General features: G+C 39.0%; 1 protein-coding gene across 1 annotated transcript in view; it reads left to right on the top strand.

The window, feature by feature from the left end:
• Positions 1 to 20,652, top strand: part of LOC135199101 (uncharacterized) — a 75,479-nt gene extending 54,827 nt beyond the window's left edge. The window contains exon 5 of the mRNA XM_064227020.1: positions 18,205 to 20,652. Coding sequence (XP_064083090.1) covers positions 18,205 to 18,360 — 156 coding nt within the window. The 3' untranslated portion in view covers positions 18,361 to 20,652. The remainder of the gene's footprint in view (positions 1 to 18,204) is intronic.

Below are 20,652 nucleotides of genomic sequence, written 5' to 3'. Positions count from 1 at the left end.
GCTATCCCGTAATTTTTAACTTGTGACTTTACCATTTTGCCTTTTAGCTTTGTACTGTAGCAAGGTAACGAGGTTGTGTTTTGTAAAATTTGTGGCTTAGGTTAGCAGAGGGCTGAAGTGTGGCTTCATGTAGAATGCTTGAGGATGCACTTTTGGTTATGACTACAGTTTTTGGGGGGCTGTTTGATGACTACTGTTTTTGGGGAGCTGCTATCTCAAATGTTACTCTGTGTTTGGAGAGTTACTAGGAGGGAATTTATATAATAAGCAAGTTCTTGGCTCTTGGCCTAGGAGCCTTATTTAGTCAACGTGGACAGTTAAACTTTGATACATCAAACAAAATTCTTATTTAGTCATCATGGACAGTTAAACTTTGATACATCAAACAAAATTCATCTCATTTGTGACCGTCAAGGCTGCCTTATCAATATCTTTCCAGCACTGTCCTTTAGCTTGAATCACCAGTTCATGTAGTTAGTAGTCTCCAAACACTATTGTTTTGTATTTAATGAAATTTTCAGCTTGATTTTATGGAAGTTGTACTAATGGAACAAGTATGATGCTATGAACTGTTTTTTTTACATTTTTATACTTGTGCACTTGTTTATATCAAATCACCTTGTACACTTGACATAGTACATTATATGCACAATAATAATCTGTGGTGGTTGTCTGATATTCTGATGTATTCATTTTCAAAAGTTGCCTATTTGTAAAACAAGATCACAGATTACTCATGTTACCATTGTTGAGAAGCTAGACGTTCCACTGTAGTTTGTGCTAAAGAGATCAATTTAATGAACCATTCTTAAGAATTAGACTACAATTTTTTCTTGGAAACACTGGACTGTCATAGTTGGTTATATATCATTTGCTGCTCATGGTTTGCTCAGCTTTGCTTTTCCTGGTAAGTGACAAACACACACAGCAATGTACATAATCCATTTCTCTGATGATTTTGTAGTCCTCCCACATCACAAAGATTTTGTGATGATTTGAGTGTATGAGGATGATTTTAAAGCATTTGGACAGTGCTTATTAGGGTGCGTTCACACGGTCGAACAATGTCTGACGGACAAACATTGTTACCAATTAACAATTGCTTACCAGAGTTTGCCTTGTGAGCAGAGTAAGAACAGTGATATACAACTTCAACTGGTACCACAGTTTGTTGCCAGATCTTCTTCCCTCGTTTCAACGCTTTTGACGTCATCCTGCTTCGCCTTTGATATGGCAACAATGTTTGTTCGTCGGGCATTGTTCGACCGTGTGAGCGCATCTTTAGACATTCGAATTTGTGGACATTTTAACCATAAAACTTCTGTGCCTTCTTTGTAACCTGAGGAAGTCACAGAACAGAAGCTTATCCTGAGGAACTGAAGTTTCCAAGACACGTGGTACTGGGTATCTTGTAGGAACATTTTAGATTTTGGCATTATACTTTATATACACTCAAGAAAACCATTTAGGAGAATTTAACAAAAATTTATTGCTTACAGCTTTACCAAGTTTTGAAAATGGTGAACAGTAGTTTCAATGACTATTCACCACTGGTACAGTGCATGCAAGCATGCAAGTGGTGTTGTAGAAAAACTAATATACTATTGTAATATATACAGTATTTATATATTAGTAAACAACTTGTGTTTTGTAAGGCCTTTTAATTATATAGGATTGCTTAACTGTACACTGAAGTTTGTAAAACTGAAAAGATGATTAGATACTGCACAGTGGTTAAGCATACCTTTGTAGCATCCCAGTGTGTTATACAAGTGACAGTGGATTTAGATAGTACGTTGTAAAAGTATACTAACATTTTATAAAACAGCTTTTTACACTGCTAATCTAGACTTTATAAAGACTGACCTGTAATCTAATAGTAAATAAATGTGTGTAAGTCTCTGCTGGAATTGTTGTCCCATTCACTTCAAAATGTGGAATAAATTCATTACTTTCCCCCCCAAAATGCTGACACATTCATAGCTTTGTTTTTTCTTCTTTCTCGGTAGTAAAAGTTGTAATTTACAAGTTTTCAGTATCACTTCAAGTAAAAATGTGCTTTGAATGTGTCATACACAAATATTTAGGTCTTTTTCACTACAAACACAAGGATATTTGAGGTTAGTGTTTACAGTCTTTCATTTTCATAACAGTGGTTTGTTACTTGCAAGTTTTTGCATTTTAACAGCTTTGGCAGAAGTTTGCTTTTACAAAGATATAAGGAATACATGGACATATTTCTATCGCCGTATACAGCATTGTACTGTATGAATGCCAACTTGTTTAGATTTATAAATTCTATGTAAACATTACCAACAGTATAGGTACAACATGTTTGGTTTCAGCTAATGGAGGCTTCAGCTATTGAGGATCTGTAATGTACCATATTTTACTCTTTTGTTTATCAGAGAAATTAAACATAGAAAGCATGTTAAATTCCAACTAGTCGTCAAAAGCATGTTAAATTCCAACTAGTCGTCAGTTTGCAAATTGGTTTGTCATTCCTGCCATCATTGTCATTTCAGCATATGGGTGATCTTAGTGAATGCATTATTATGGGTCAAGTGGGGTACTATGGATATTTGTTTTCTGTAATGATAATGATGGCAGTTAATAACAGTTATTGTGCACACTCGGGAAGATAGATTGCAGAATAATCCATTTGAATTTAGAACCTCATAATAACCTTGAAATGTCATCATCATTTTAGTTTTAATGACTCAACCATATAACCAGATTGTCAAGTATGATGTACATTTTCTAACTTCCCTGTGGGACATGATGAAAACTGTCATAACTTATTACAACTCTTAATGAATTAAGAATATAAAAGGTTAACACTACTGAGACACCTGCAGCATGTGACTGAATAATTGCTGTACCTATTGAATCCACTCAACTCAAAAGCCATTGGCTTTTATCCCACGAACTAACTTAGTTTCCTACCTCCACATTTTCACCTGTACGTCAGTGCCGCACAAAGAAGTTAGCAGTTCACCTTGCAGACTTGACAAAGGAAGTGAACTTATGCACCAGTCTTCTATTCGTACAAGCATTCTTCTTGGGTTTAGAAACTCGGGTTATATGGCAGTTACTTTGGCTGAAGTGAAAGTTCAACTCCCCTTATTGTCTAGTCTCAAAAGGAAATCTCAAAACTTATCACTGAGGCACTGGTGGACAGGTGATTGTGTGGAGAAAGACTAAGAGTATGATGGGGTACAGTGATGTTCAAAATGGGGTTCAGTGCAGTGCAGTTCGTTTGAACCATTAAAAAAAAAAAAAAAGCTTAGTCCAGTGTCTGCTTATGTAGATCTGGAACAGCTGCCAACTTGGAGGATCAATTCTTCACACGAGAAATATTTTAGACCCAGCTATTCCTTTACTAACTGCAAGAGATGGTGATAGTTTTCAGATTTTCAAATTGAGGGCCGATTATAGTGTTCATTTGTTTTCCATTTCCTTTGGGTCTGGGTGTTGATCTCCTTTTCCAAGTAGGCGGCTTGGTACAGTTCCATGTCAGAGTAACACAGGAAGCTAACTTACAGCCATGAGTTGGAGGTTCTGGTCACCTGTAGGGGGGTTGAACGTGATTGTATAATTTATCTGTACCACACACATCCATTTGCACAAATAGACCATTTCAAAGAAAATTAAGCACACAATTCTTGCAGATAAGCTATAATAATTTGCATTCTCCTGTGCCAAGCTCCAAGTGAAGATAATGGGGAAGGGAGAAAGGCACTAATTTTATGATCCAACTTTGAACTTTCCCACATCTGTCACAGGGCCTTGCAAATATTCTAGTGACGATACTATTCTGCTTGGAGAACTTGGTGCACCCTGCTAAGCTGAGAGCATCTGCCACTGTGTTGTGCACTTCCAGAACAAACCAAGGCCTGATGATGATGTCTTGTCTCAGTCCAAGCAAAAATCCACAGCCAGGAGGCATAAGATGATGTACTGAAACTCGAAGCCGTTGTACAAGCAACCTTAAAACATAGTAAGATCCAGGTCCAGAGGAACTGGCAGAGCAGTTGCTGTTGTGGAATTCCGACTGCTGAAGAGGCTGCCATCCAACAGGAGCCAGCAGAAGCAAAGGCAGCAAATATAGAAGCAAGGCTGATTCAGGAACTCAAGTCTTTGATCCTGAGGGTTGGCACACTGTCACCTAAGGGGTAAACTAACTGCAAGGAAGAACATTCCCTTGTAAACTGCCTTGGTGGATGGCAACAAATCTGAATTCTCCAGTTTGATCTGCAGAGCCAGGGACTGAACATCACGTCTGAAAAAAAAACTCCACAACGAGAGTGAAACCAGAACAGATTAGTACATCTAGAAAAGTGGGTGAATGGGACCAGAAAAGTAGATGTCCCACTAGTCTAGGGAGGCTATGTGTTAGGTTGTGGTAATGCTCACTTCTGCTAGATACCCAAAAGAACAGCATGATTTAACATAACTAGAGAGCTGTGCATTAATGCAAATAAATGTGTATTCTATGAGAATGAACTAAAAGTTAACATCTGCCTTAATTGCACAATAAGACAAAGTGGTTAAGGAAAAACTGAACACTGGTGTGGGTGTGTGGTCCTTGACCACTTTTCACCTGATATGTGCACACGTTGCCAGATCTCACAAGATTCCTTGCTTTTCATCTGCATTTTAACGGGATCTACCTAGGCACTAGAAATTTTCCTATTGTTAAGACCGAAGGTTTGTTCGGGTATGAACAAAGATTAATTTTCCACTATGCAAGCAAATTCCTATTGATACCCACATCCACAGTGTCTAGTATAGGAGCTACTGTATATTGACTGCTTGAAAACCCTGGAGATTTGAAAGTGAATATAGTGGACCAATGACAATGTTCTGAGGCCAAAACCCAGGAAGATAGACTGCAAGATTTGTGATCAAAGCTGTGGGCTTTTCCATGCAAATGAGCAAAGGATGATCAAATAATACAATGAGTTATGCAGGAATACTAATTTGACTCAGAACTTTGTTTATTTTTAGTACATATTGGGTATGTATTTAAAAGCTTGTCAGTTGACTGTTCATAGGGTCAAATGGATAATAGATTGAACTTCTCACATCAGTCTACAGTACTGTATTACATTTTGTAGGGCTTTACATCCCTTGTTACCTAATTTAAACTTGTCCTAATTTTGCTTTTATTTTGAAGGTTATTTTTGCCTTGTTAATGGCAAATTAGCACTACTACACAATTCAGTATGTGCATGTTAATGTGAGCAACATGAATGTGCTTGTAGAAGTCTGTCATGTTTTTACTTGTGGCAAATATTTTTGAAAGTATAGAAAAGCATGCTGCTTTTCAATTCCCTTCTGTGGATGCAACCTTTTACCAACTTTTACCAATTCAAGTAGTGATACAAAAATCTTATACAACTTTTACCGTATAAAGTTTTGCTTTGAATTATCTTCATTTTAGGAACTAGATAGTTAAATTAATATTCCTTTAATTCCAATAAATGTGTCAAAGTAAAATAGCACTATCTCGGAGAGTAAATATATTTTTGAAATATATTTACAGTATGCTACTGTAAATATATTTCAAATATATTTACTGTAGTAATGTAAATAAACATTACTACAGTATGCTACTGTAGTAATGTTTATTGCTTTTGGGATACATCAGCAAACAGCTTGTAAAGTTAAGTAATAAATGTATTGCAGTTTAAAACCTCTTATTCTATGCTATAACTAACTCATGTTTAAAATTCCTAATTCTAAATTCTAGCATAGCTATTAGTTTTGTGGAATACATACTTTACTATATATGAGAATTAGTTCTTTATTACTCTCCTTACAATTTCTTGTAGTTATTAGTCTTATTATTGTCTTATCCTGTAACTTGAATATGCATGCTTGCAAAGAATTGAGAAGTTATGGCAGAAAGCAGCACTGCACTATAATGTAATTTCTGAATTGGATGATCAATTACTTTTGTCCTTTATTTAGCATGAAAAATTTAACTGATCATTATTGTGGAATAAATTATGAACTGAATAATATCTGGCGATCAATTTTAAGAACTAAAAGCATAGTTCATATGTAGTGGACTAGGAGACATATTATGGTGTGTTTAAGGTAAACATTTAAGCCATTGTGGACACTTGTGTAAGCGTGCTATCTTTTCTTTCTTTTGTGGTGTTATGTTGTTCTAACAAATACACCAAGAACATAAGAAGCTTGCAGATAATGGGATAGCTTTATGGTAACATTTTTCTTATAAGCCTGGAAGAATTTTATCAAAAATGAGAAAAGGAATGTAGATTGACACAAAAGTGTATTAGACTTAAAATTCCCCAACTACTGCCATTAGTTGTGTTAATATTAATTACTGTATAAAAATTACAGCATGGCAATCTGGGGTCTAGTTACACCCATTGTTCTAGTTGAGACAAAATCACCCAGATACCAGGGATCAGCCGTTTCTTACAACAAAGAGGCTTCACAATGAAACTATGTATGAGAGATTCTTAGATTACAAACCTGAAATAACTTGAAAAGATTTTTAGGAAAACAAAAGAAAACTTGTTTGGTTCTATTAAAACTGTACCAAATAAGGCCACTACTTTTTCATGACCTGTGCACTGCTTACATGCAGTAAAACCACACCATCTCCTACATGAAATAGCACTAACGGCTTCTGCCTCAGTGCGTCATCATGGGCTACTTAACAAGCAAGATCTTGTGCACAAATATGGCAGGCTTAATCTAACACCCACAGGCCATAAATACCAAACAACCAATGGTGACCACTGATGCTGCCTTAAGTTTTCTTACAACTTGACAAGGACTGCAAGGATCTGCACTGGCTTAAAATGCGGATGAGTCCTCCACAGAATTGAAAAGTTAAAAATATGACCTGTATATCTAGATAAAGCCTTGATTGGTCACTAATAATGATGCACTGGGTTACATAACATTAACTTAACAAGTGCATGTTCAGTAAAGAATGCAGATAATTGACCCAAGCAATCATTATCCTGCATGTCTGACTACTCTTTACTCACTACAAGAGTTGTGAGGAACAAGGAATGGTTGACCAGAGAATGTAGCCACCAGGAAACCTTACGCTTCATTTCATCAGTGTTTTTAGGCCAGGTTTTCCTCAGAGTGGTGGAACCTCTTACAAGTTCTCATTCATCTTTATTTTGTACTATTCTTTTGTGTCTTTGACTCCTTTGTCTACATTCCCAGCTGGTCCAGATCTTCATAAGCCTTTTCTCCTTTTTTCACTGGGCCTTTCCAATAGTCATCCTCATCTCTTCTTCTCATACTGCCTGAATACTTACTTCATGTCCACTGCTTGGCTAAACTATCTCAATTCTTGAGATTTGGTCTATTGACCAGTCACTACACCACATCTCGTTAGTCATTTGTAATACAATCTTCTTAGTGCATTATAACTATTAACCCTCTTACGCCGATTGGACGTATTAAACGTCGAGTCAAAATGTCTCCCGTATGCCGATTGGACGTATCATACGTCGGCTCAAAAAAGTTTTTTTAAAAATTCGCGGAAAAATACTTATAGGCCTACCAACCGAAAACTTTTGAATCACGCGCCTTGGGGGATGCTGGGAGTTCACGGATCAAGGCGTTGTTTTGTTTACAATCGCTACGCAGGCGCGCAAGCGCGAATTTCTTTCTTATCGCACTAAAAAGTATCAGTGACACAGCTCAAAAATTATTTCGTCACTTTGACATAATTTTTGCACCATTTTAAATTATCCTTTACATGAAGTATTATATATGAAAATGTGCGCAATTTTATGTACAATACAACAAAAAACTACTCATGATTGTAGCTTTTATCAGTTTTGAAATATTTTCATATAAATAACGATAAGTGCAAAACTTTCAACCTTCGGTCAACTTTGACTCTACCGAAATGGTCGAGAAACGCAATTGTAAGCTAAAATTCTTATATTATAGTAATATTCAATCATTTGCCTTCATTTTGCAACAAATTGTACGTCTCTAGCACAATATTTCGATTTATGGTGAATTTATGAAAAAACTTTTTCCTTACGTTCGTGCGATAACTCTTCCGATAAATTTTTTCGTGCGATTGTCCTAATGTTTGCACCCTTTTAAATTTGCCGTTACATAAAGTTTTTATACATTCAACTTACCTGTCAGATATATACATAGCTATTGACTCCGTCGCGCCGACAGAATTTCGAATTTCGCGCACACGCTACAGGTAGGTCAGGTGATCCACCGCGCTGCCGCTGGGTGGCAGGAATAGGAACCCATTCCCGTTTTCCATCAGATTTTTTCTGTCGGCCATACTGGCAACATCGTTGTTGGTATCTCCGGCTGGATTTCGTTTTTGGATACAATTGATCATCGTTTTGGACCCTTTGGTGACGTATTTGGATCGTTGTACTGGCATACGCTTTTGTGGATCGTTATTTGGATTTTGGCTTGGAATTTTCATCATGATGTCTGATTCTGGAAGTGTGGTGAGAATGTGTGTGAATGAAGGGTGCAAGGTGAGAATGCCGAAAGCTTCGGTTGATCCTCACACTGTATGTAAAATATGCAGGAAGTATGAATGCTCGATGGATAACACTTGTCATGAATGTGAGAGTTTGAGTGCTGAAGGGTGGAAGTCTCTAACTTCTTATTTAAGGAAATTAGAGAAAGACCGGTTAAGGAAGTCATCTTCCAAAACCAAGCCTAGCTCTCAATCTTCAAGTGGTTTGGTGAGTAATATTGTACCCTCCTCTAACATTATGAACGCTCCTTGTAATATTTCAGGTCCTTCTCCGAATGCAGATCCTACGGACTCTGCTTCGGAGATAGCAAGCCTTAAAGCTGCGCTTATGAAAATGGAGCGTAAAATGGCTGCCATAGAAGGTAAGCAAAGTAGTGCTGTGGAAAGTGATGTGAATTTCCCCAGTGAAGTGGAGGAGGCGTCTGATTGGCTTCACAACGCTCCCAGGCCTAGACCTCTTTCAAGCTCCCAAGCCCAGAGGAGAAGGAATGTCGAAAGCCTTACGGAGGTTATGGAGGATCCCCACCAGTCAGATGTCTCTTCGGCAGAATCTGTAACGTCACAGACTGCCAAAGAACGCATTAGAAAAAGCGTTCTACGTGAATGTTTTTCGTCATCGGAGAATTCCTCACCTAAAAGAGGATGGAGATCAGCGGATCGTTCTCGTCCCTTGAAGAGGATCTGGGAAGAATCGGGCATAAACTCGAGTCCGGAACGTTTTTCGGAGGACTCCCCGACAGAGATTAAGAAAGCAAAGGTTTTGGCTTCTCCCGATAAGTCGTGGGGAATGGAGAAAGAAGGCTCTCCTTCCTCTCGTTTAGACCAGAGAGAAGAAACGACGAAGATATTAAAGGATATGCAAGAGTCTATTGCTTCTCTAGTCGGGGTTCTTTCGAGAGATCCTCCAAGAAGAAAGGATGTTAATCTTCCTGTGAAGAAGTCAAAAAACCCTTACTATCACCTCCCAGAAAAGAAGATTCTTCTTCGGATGAAGGGTCTATTTTTCACAGACCCGCGAGTTTGCCAGCGCGAAGCGCCAGCCAGGCGTGAAGCGCCAGCCGAGCGCGAAGCGCCAGCCAGGCGCGGAGCGCCAATCAGCCGCAAAGAACTAACACGTAAGCGCGAGGCGCCAATCAGGCGCGACGCGGCAACCAGGCGCTATCCGATATCGCAGGAGACGACTAGGCGCGAGAAGCTGGCCAGGCGCGAGGAGCCAGCCGCGCATGAGAATTCCTACAAGCAGGAAGAGACAATCAGGCGCGAGGCACCATCCAGGAGCGTAGCGCCAGCCAGACAAGAAGCGCCAGCCAGGCGCGATGCGCCAGACTGCCGAGAAGCGCCAACCAGGCGAGAAGCGCCAGCCAGGCGCGAAGCGCCAGCCAGGCGCGAAGCGCCAGGCGGCCGCGAAGAGACATACAGGCGCGAAGCGCCAGCCAGACGCGACGCGATAGACGGGCCGCGAAGTGCCAACCCAGGCGTGAAGCGCGAGTCGAGCGCGAAGGCGCCAGCCGCGCAAGAAGAGCCAGCGAGGGCGCGAAGCGCTAGCCGAGCGTGAGGCGCCAAGCCAAGCAAGCAAGCCAAGCGCCAGTCAGCGGCGCAAGGCGCCAGCTGATCATGAAGAGCGGCAAGAGCGAGAAGTTATAAGGGGTAATAGAGAAAATCTTTTCATGTAAAGTCTTCGGATAGCGAGTCTCCTACAAGTAGAAACCCTAATGCAAGGAAGCAACCTGGTACATCGAAGGTTACGGTTTCAACCTCCATGTCTCAGGATGTTTTGGTGGATAAGAAAGGGAGAACTTCTAGATCTGTCAGTCTCTCTCCTTCTAGGAGTATTTCTCCTATAGGGAATAGGTCTACGGACAAAGAGTCTAATGAAAGAGCTCGCTCTCCTTCTAGGATGGAGTTGGATGAAGTGTCGGAGGAAGAAACCCCGAACAATGAGGGGGTATCTAACTACAAAGTGTTAGCCTCTCTTCTCCTGCAAGAATTTGGAGACTCTCTAAGCCCTGCAGCTCCTCCTTCCCCGAGATCTCTGTTCTCCAGTACGAAGGTTCCTAAATCGTCTTCGTATTTAAAAATGAAACCAGCCAGATCAATGAAGAGGCTATTCAATCTTTAAATAATGGATGAAGGTGAAGAAGGAAGCTCAGAAGACAGTTTTTTGCACTCCTCCATGTAAGCTCGGAGGTAGGAGGGGAATATGGTAAGGACAGAGGAAGCGATGGGGCTTATGCTTCCATCTTCCGCGGAGGCGGATTTTTCAAGCTTGGTTGAAGCATCGAGAAGACATGCTTTGAATACAGCTAAAGCATATTGGAGCATGTCAGAAATGGATCAGCACCTCAAGGGACTTTTCCATTTACTAGAAGTTTTTAACTTCTTGGATTGGTCCCTTGGAGTGCTGGCCAAGAAGGCAAATGAACCAGATGTTTTAGAACCTTGAAGTTTTGCATTGCATTTTATCCTGTATGGATGAGGCGGTTCAGGATGGTTCGGGAGAAGTCATCTCTATTGGCAGCAGGATAGTGAAGAAGAGATCATTATTTGGTTCATTTCTAACCAAAGCGTTTTCTCCTTCACAAAGGTCAGCCCTTTTATACGCTCCTCTCTCGGATCACCTTTTCCCTTCGCACTTGGTGAAGGAGATTTCAAAGTCTCTTGCTGAAAAGGCAACCCAAGACTTATAGTACAATCCTCCAAGAAATCAAGACCAACAGTACCAGTAGCGAAGAAGACTACTCGTACTCCGGTAGTGCCCTTTCGGAGAGGTTCCACCTCTCGTCCTCCAACGAAAAGGAAGACAGCAGAAAAGCGAGGAAGGTCCTCCTTTAGATCTTTCAAGAAATCAAAGTAGCAGCGAGGTCCTCCAAACATCTGTAGGGCCAGGCTCCTAAACTTCGTAGGGGCATGGAAGATAAGGAAAGCCGATCCTTGGACGCTAGCAGTCTTGGGGAAAGGTTACATTATACCTTTTCAGGACAGACCACCTTTGTCGAATTCCCCAAAGGAACTGTCGGCGAAGTACAAGGACCCTGTTCTGAGGGAGACACTTCTTCAGATGGTGATAGGAATGAAGGACAAAGAGGCAATAGAAGAGGTTCAGGATCCTTCCTCTCCGGGGTTTTACAACCGCCTGTTTTTAGTTCCAAAGGCATCCGGGGGATGGAGGCCAGTCTTGGACGTGAGCATTCTGAACAAATATGTGGAAAAGAAAAAGTTCTCGATGGAGACTTCTGCCTCGGTACTTTCAGCCCTGCGAAGAGGAGACTGGATGGTCTCTCTAGACCTGCAGGATGCATATTTCCACGTTCCTATTCACCCGTCATCAAAGAAGTATCTCAGGTTTGTGATTCAAGGGAAAGTCTACCAGTTCAGGGCCTTGTGCTTCGGCCTCTCCACGGCTCCACAGGTATTTACGTACCTGATGCGGAACGTAGCCAGATGGCTACACCTGGAAGGCATAAGCGTCTCTCTGTACCTAGACGATTGGCTGATAAGAGCAAAATCCAGGAACAATGTTTGGAGGATCTGAAGAAAACATTAGAATTGACAAAGGATTAGGACTTCTCGTGAATCTCGAGAAATCGCAGATGACCCCCAGTCAGGACTTAGTCTATTTGGGGATTCAGATGAATTCTCGGGATTTTCGGGTTTTTCCGTCCCAAGAAAGGATTCTTCGGGGGATTCAGAAAGTTACATCCTTCCTAAAGAAAGACAGGAGTTCAGCCAGGGAGTGGCTGAGCCTTCTAGGGACTCTTTCTTCCCTGGAACAATTTGTATCCCTAGGAAGACTTCATCTAAGGCCTCTACAATTCTTCCTAAAGAGATCTTGGACTTGGAAGAAGGGCCATCTGTCGGACACTTTTCCGGTAACAATAGAGGTGAAGAAACACCTAAAGTGGTGGCTGCTCCCACTCAAAGAGAACAAGGGAGTGTCCCTAGAGGTTCGGAACCCAAACCAAATCTTGTTCTCAGACGCTTCAGAGACGGGATGGGGAGCGACTCTAGGGGCAAGAGAAGTCTCTGGCAAATGGAAGAAAGAACAAAGAGATTGGCATATAAATGCCAAAGAACTATATGCAGTGTTTCTGGCATTAAAATTCTTCAAGTCAGAAGTAAGAAATCAAGTGATTCAAGTCAACGCAGACAACACCATGGCGTTGGCTTATATAAAAAAAACAGGGGGGGACGCACTCGTTTTCCCTATTCGAGATAACGAAGGATCTGTTGTCATGGATGGAGGAGAGGAATATTACCCTCCTGACCAGATTTGTGAAAGGGGAAAGAAATATCAGAGCAGACAGGCTCAGCAGGACAAAACAAGTTCTCCCCACGGAGTGGACTCTGCACGAGCAAGTCTGCCAAAGACTGTGGAACCTGTGGGGAAGGCCACAGATAGATTTGTTTGCGACGTTCATGTCAAAGAGGATAGAGAACTTCTGCTCCTTAGTAGAAGACCCGAGAGCGATAGCGGTGGATGCCATGCTACTGGAGTGGTCGGGACTCGACGCTTACGCTTTCCCTCCATTCAAGTTGCTAGGAGTAGTGATGAAGAAGTTCGTAGCATCAACAGGGACGAGATTAACTCTCATCGCTCCGTTTTGGCCATCCCAAGATTGGTTCACAGAGGTACAGGAATGGACAGTAGACTACCCAAGATCTCTTCCAAACAGGATAGATCTTCTCAGACAACCCCACTTCAAGAGGTTCCATCAAAACCTCCCCGCTCTCGCTCTGACTGCCTTTCGACTATCGAAAGATTGGTCAGAGCGAGAAGCTTTTCAAGCAAGGCTTCGAAAGCAATTGCTAGAGCCCGGAGATCGTCAACTATCCGGGTCTATCAATCGAAGTGGGATGTGTTTAGAAGATTGTGTAGGAAGAATAAGCTGTCCTCCTCCGATACCTCTGTGACCAATATAGCAGATTTTCTGTTATTCCTGAGAGAGGAATCCAATCTGTCCGTATCTACAATAAAGGGATACCGAAGTATGCTCTCAGCGGTATTTAGAAATAGAGGCTTAAACTTGGCAGAGAATAGAGATTTGTACGATCTCATAAGATCGTTCGAGACGTCAAAATCTATATCCTCTACTCCGCCAAGTTGGAATCTGGATGTTGTGCTCAAATTCCTTACATCGGAAAAATTTGAACCTCCCGACCGTGCCTCGTTCAGGGATTGGACGAGAAAGTGAGTTTTTCTCATAGCCTTAGCGACGGCTAAGAGAATAAGTGAAATCCATGCCCTAGATTCTCGGGTGGGTTTTAAGAAAGACGCAGCCATCTGTTCTTTTCAACTCTGTTTTTGGCAAAAAATGAGAACCCTTCAAAACCATGGCCAAGGAGTTTTGAGGTGAAAAGTCTTTCAAACTTAATGGGAGACGAAATTGAAAGAACTTTATGCCCGGTTAGAGCTCTTAGGTTCTATCTTAAAAAGAAAGAAGAGTTGAAGGCATGTAAACAAAGTCTATGGTGCGCAGTTCGGGACACGAAAAGACCAATGTCCAAGAATGCGCTAGTGTATTTTATTAGAAGTGTGATTATGGAAACTCATAGCAATTGTGCAGAGGATTCCTTTAAATTATTACGAGTTAAAGCTCATGAGGTAAGAGCAGTGGCAACATCATTATCATTCCAAAAGAATATGTCCATGAAGGACATTATTAATGCGACCTATTGGAGATGCAACTCGGTATTTGCATCCCACTATCTTAGAGATGTTAAAATTACCTATGACAAGTGCTTCTCTCTAGGTCCTTTTGTGTCTGCGGATACAGTGCTGGGACTGAGGACACATACCGATCCTTTAAACTTTTATGAAAAGTCTAATAATTCCATACCATACTGGTGGGATGGGCTCTAACTTTCTTACCTGACGGCTAGTTGTTGCACAGGCGGTCATGGCCTTGTTTAGGTAAGGAACTTTGAGTTTATCTTACAGGATAGGCTTGGATAAAAACGGTGTCTTTGATTACGGAGATCTCCACTATTTGAGGCAGTTTTTTGTGTTACTACTGGTAAAAGTGCTTGGTGTCGCACAGGCGGCCATAGCCCTTGCTAGTGAGGAACTAGAAATGTGCCTTTTAAACGGAGTAGTATAAAGACCAGTGTATTAAAGACATTGTCTAAATTCGTACATGGACCTCTCCTCTTAAGACAGTATCAGGATTGTCTGCTGACAAGAGTGCTTGGGCTAGCACAGGCGGCTTTTGGTGCTTTTGACAGTATGAGAATGTGAATAGGTCTTACAAGCGAGGTAGTACAAATTGAAATTATATTTGTTTATTTTTATTTTTATTTATTTTTCATAAAGAATTAGGTGTAAAATATGTGATGAGTTTTTTGGTTGTTTGCAAGGAGTCCGGGGATGACTTCTTGCAATCTTAGATACAACATTTGGTTAGGTTAAGGTGATCAGGATCGGGATTGTGCTCCTTAGAAAAAAGGTTCTTGTCATATAAGTGGATTGAAACCCTTTGACATAGCCCTTATAGGATCGGCCAAGTAAGTGGATAAGACCCCTTTGGCAGACCTACAAGAACTCTTAGCAATAGATCAATATCTCGCTGAGGCTCTTGAGACTAAGCAGACTCCTGGGCATTAACCATGAAGTCTTCAGTCTAAACAGGTAGGAACCAAGGTTTATGTTATTAATACCTACAACGATTGTTGTGTTTCCTGTTAAATCAGTTATTAGCTATTTACCTCCTCCAATGGTGTGAATCAGCTATGTATATATCTGACAGGTAAGTTGAATGTATAAAAATGATATTGTTATGATACAATAAAGTTTTATACATACTTACCTGGCAGATATATACAATTAAATTACCCACCCAGCCTCCCCTCAGGAGACAGATGGTGTAGAAAAAATCTGATGGAAAACGGGAATGGGTTCCTATTCCTGTCACCCAGCGGCGGCGCGGTGGATCACCTGACCTACCTGTAGCGTGTGCGCGAAATTCGAAATTCTGTCGGCGCGACGGAGTCAATAGCTATGTATATATCTGCCAGGTAAGTATGTATAAAACTTTATTGTATCATAACAATATCATTTTATATATGGAAATGTGCGCAATTTCATGCACAATACAACAAAAAACAACCCATGGTTGTAGCTTTTATCAGTTTCGAAATATTTTCATATAAATAACGTTAAGTGCAAAAATTTCAACTTTCGGTCAACTTTGACTCTACCGAAATGGTCGAAAAACGCAATTTTAAGCTAAAACTCTTATATTCTAGTAATATTCAATCATTTACCTTCATTATGCAATGACTTGGAAGTCTCTAGCACAATATTTCGATTTATGGTGAATTTATGAAAAAAAAACATTTTCCTTACGTCCGCGCGGTAACTCTTCCGAAAAAATCAGATTTTTTTTTGTGCGATTGTCGAAATGTTTGCACCATTTAAAATTAGCTGTTATATAAAGTTTTATATATGAAAATGTGCGCAATTTCATGTAGAATACATCTAAAAATGATTGAAGGTTGTAGTTTTTCTCTATTTTCGAAATATTTGCATATAAATCAAGATAAATAGAAAAAAAATCACGTTCGGTCAAATTTGACTCTACCGAAATAGTTGAAAAACGCAGTTTTAAGCTAAAACTCTTACGGCCTAGTAATATTCCGTAATTTTTCTTAATTTTGAAACAAATTTGAAGTCTCTAGACCAATATTGTGATTTATGGTGAATTTTTGAAAAATATATTTACCTTCACTCCGCGCGCCGATTCGTGGCCGCAAGTCTCCGAAATACGTACATCGCATTATCCTAATATTTGCTCCTTTTCATATTAGCCGTTTTATAAAGTTTAATATATCAAAATGTGCGCAAATTCATGAAGAATACAATAAAAAATAAGTGAAGGTTGTAGCTTTTTTCATCTCCGAAATATGTGCATATAAAAAAAAATATATATAAAAATTTCGGCATTCGGTCAAATTTAACTCGTCCGAAATGGTCGAAATCTGCAATTCTAATCTAAAACTCTTACAGTATCGTAATATTAAATCATTTGTCTTAATTTTGAAACAAATTGGAAGTCTCTAGAACAATATTTAGAACTACGGTGAATTTTTGAAAATAACATTTTTTTACGTCCGCGTGTTACGAATTTGTACATCATTTTGTGATAATATTTTTCCGGTGTTGCTTTTATTGTTTTACGATGTATTATATATCAAAATGATTGAAATTTAGTGTACAATACAACGAAAAAAAAGTAACTTGTTAGCTTTGACCGTTTTTTGCACAGCGTGATTTGAATACAATTATCTATGAATTTTTTTTTTCGCTACCATATCTCGCATTATTTACATATGATAATGATATTCTTTTTCATTTCTGATGATTGCATACTAAACTTCAGGCAATGACAAAAAAATGAGCCAAAAATGAACTCTTAATCTTTAAAACTAAGAGCTCTGTGATTTTTTGAAAAAATTATTTTTTCCGCTTCCGCGCTCACTCCAAACCGGCGCCGGCATACAGGAGAGGTTTTGATTTTTAGGGCTTCGGCGTAAGAGGGTTAACCACAGTTGTTACTTGGTAACACACCCTCAAAATTTCCATATGCTTTGTTAATGCCTAGGTCTTGTACACACACACACACTAGTGAGTTTTGAATTGGTGAAATAGCAGGTATAAAAGGTAGGTTTGTGGAAATTACACCAATTTCTGAAGTTACCATGCATGAAGAGGTAACAAGGAAGTGCATTAGTAATGTTCTTGTTAGGGCCACTGACCACTGATTGTATTTGGAATTAAAATCTTTTCCCATTTCCCTTTGGTGGCTTGTAAGGAAGCTAGTGGGCTACCAGTAAAGGGAGATTAGGCAAGTCACTAATTCTAAGTATCTTCGATAAACTTAGACATCTGTTTTAAATATCGACAACTCGGTCCTTTCGGCAGGTATCCACATTCACGTAGAAAATGTCTTCAAGGACTTCATAAACATGGATTGTATAGTTCCACAGAATAAAATGCCTGTGTTAAAATAAAGTTAGATACAAGAGAAGTAAAATACGTATAAAATGCCCAGCTTGATAAAAATTATTTCAAAAATACAAGCGCACTGCCTTTGTGCACCATTGAAACTATTATCCACGACACGTTTAAAATAGAAGTCCAAACAGGAAACCATCTGAGGATAGTGTACACACGTATATCATAATTTAAGCGGTGGAGAAGATAAAAACCCACCTTCATTTTATGCGATTTATATATTATATATCATGAGATACTGCTGGCATCCAGTCAACATTTTTCCAGCAATCTGAAGACAAAAGATCTCAAGTGTATGGCATTATTAGCATCTTAATGCAGATACAGTAAGTGCACAAACAATACCTAATTTCCTCAAAAGAAAAGCTTAGTAACAATTAAGTACAGTAATGTCATATATGTGAAATAGTATACATACTGTAGTACTGATGTAGGGTGAATCAAGTATAGTGTAGCAACCCGTAGTGTTTAACCTGAATGTCCTCATGATTACACCACTCGCTGATCCAGTCAAGGTCGCAAATGGCTATTAGCAAACATTGCACCTTTACTTCTGTGTGGATTGGGGAATTAATATTTACCTTAAGATATTTTACTGCTTAAAAGTTGAATTTTTGAACCTTTTTATGTACTCCTGTGAATCATGAGGTCCTTTTCTTAATTCCAGAATCTTGAGGAGAGTTCAACTACACCGGATGTCCGTGCTTCTGATGTTTCAGTACCATCTGTTGTCATAACACCGGACACCAACGAACCTGCGGAAATGTCAGATTCAACAGAACAAAATGGTTCAGGAAATTCAACAGACTGGAAAAGATATTAAGTTGGTTTAGAATGAGAAAGTATCTGGCTTTAATATAGATGACAAATTTCTACAGAAATACTATGTGATATATATTATAATGTGAAATGCTAACTGGAGGAAAAAATCTTTTATGGAATTTTTGGTTTTTCTTGAAAGTTCTTTCTAAAGCAGTACTGTTTTCCGATTTCCAAGTATATAATTGGTAATTACTAAGAAAATCCATTATATTTACTTTTAATGAAGCGTAAATCCTTCTGGGATGTGGGCTTTCAACATTAAGAGAATTTTTTATTGACTTGTTTAGTCTTTAGTATGGTAATGTTTATAGCTATTCTAAGTGATGGATTTATTGAATTAGGTTTATTTTATATATTAGCATGTTTTTATTACCTAAACTTATTGTAGTTTTTAAGACTTTCCAAATGATTGCACTTAACATGCAATGTTAGCAAAGTGAGAATAAGCAAACCCCTGTAGTACTATTACTTGCACTTTACTTTTTTGGAGTTTTTCCATTGTATGCTTTATCTCGCATCAATTCATCAGTTTGATAAAGGCACATTTTAAGAATATTTTTGAAGGTATTGACTATACTATCTTTTTGAGATTTTGAACTTCATACAACTTCAAATACATTTTGTATGCCATTACTGTAGAATTCAATTACAGCATCTGCTCTGCATCTCAAGTCAAATTCTATGTTTTGTGTTGTGTGCATCCACAGGAGGTATGGAACATGAAGAGCGAAAACTTTTTCGTCGGCAATAAGATCAAATGTTTACTCAACCTATCCACAAAACTATTACCAGTTTATCATTTCACACAGAACAGGCACGGTCGTGAGATTCTGCCTCAAGTAGTTGAGTATATTTAGACACCTGCTATGCAAGTACAAAACCTTAAGAGAATGTGCAAATAGAAAATCAAAATTGTTTTTCAAAAGTCCACTATACTTCAGAAGTGTTTGTAGGGAATGATAGTTACTAAACAAGACCCTTTGAAGGCAAAAACATTGCTATACTTTTCCATACTTGGAATCAAAATTTCATTCTGGATAGTCATTTTTTGTCCAACTCCATATAGATGGTGTTACCAACTCCATGTACGTAGATGGTGTTCCTTTCATTATGTGGCAACATATGTTTTACTGTGGTCTCTTCCAAAAAGTGAGGCTGTAACGTTTTTCCTGAATCAAACAGGTTTATTGCCAACAAGCACCAAAATAATGAGCGAAGATTAGAATGATTTCAGTTCATAAGTTGGCTGCCAGATTTGAAAAGTTGAATTTTGGTTTGTCTCTCAACTAAAAAGTCGAGTCATGTTACTCTGATAACACCCACATTATTTTCCAATGCCCACTCTCTTGATAACATTGAATCTGATTTGCAACTCCATTGTAATGTTTCCCATATCTCATAATGATCACTGTATGGTTGCATAAATATATGTGATAATTTATGATTTTGGTTATTGCAAGAGCAGTAAGTTAGTTTGTACAGTATGTAATGAAAAAATAAAAATACCGTTGTTATTTACGAGGGTATTTCTGTAAATTTGGTGAAAGCGAGGAACGGAATTTTACTGGATTTTGAAAGACAAGGTATTTCCAAGGACATTTTACCTTACAGTTATAAAGAGCGATCAGAATGAGACCATTAACTCTGTTTTACTTAATGGCAGAAACAGCAGTTATAAAAAAATTTGTCTTGGATACTAATTAGAAAATTTACTTCAGCTAAAGTAATGGGAAAGTGAGTAAACCTGCTTTGCATACCATTTGCACGGTAATCATTTGTTACACTCAATGATGCATTGCTATTTCACTACTGTTTCCAGTTTCCTGGTAAGTGAGGCTGTTTCTGGGATAAAATGTAAATGTTAGGTTTTGAATCCATTTTGCATGAGGTTCTGGAAGACTGGAATCATTTGTTCCTACAAAATACACGTTATGCAGTTGTATTGGGTATAGGTATTCCTGTTACAGGTTGGAAAGTGATATTTATCAGAGAATAGGTAAGATTTCTCAGGATCCAGAGTGTACTATAGTGATTACTTATATGAAGCCAAGTCACATACTTCTTATGAAGTCTATTGGCTGTGTTACGTAGGTGCTAAATAAGGCAAATTATTCCACAAGACTGCATTGTTACTGTTGTCACCATATTTTGCACAATTTAAAATGTGTGATAGCAGCACAGAAAATGCTATATTTTACAGATTTATATTTGATTTGTTATTTAATGGTATTTATGTGGTTTACCAAAGATTATTTTGTGAGTACTGATTCCTAGTAATAAACTTTTAACAAGC

Source organism: Macrobrachium nipponense, chromosome 25 (assembly GCF_015104395.2).
Source record: "Macrobrachium nipponense isolate FS-2020 chromosome 25, ASM1510439v2, whole genome shotgun sequence".
Taxonomy (NCBI): Eukaryota; Metazoa; Arthropoda; class Malacostraca; order Decapoda; family Palaemonidae; genus Macrobrachium; species Macrobrachium nipponense.
The sequence above is the reverse complement of the archived record's forward strand: the minus strand, read 5'-3'. Positions and strand labels throughout refer to the sequence as shown.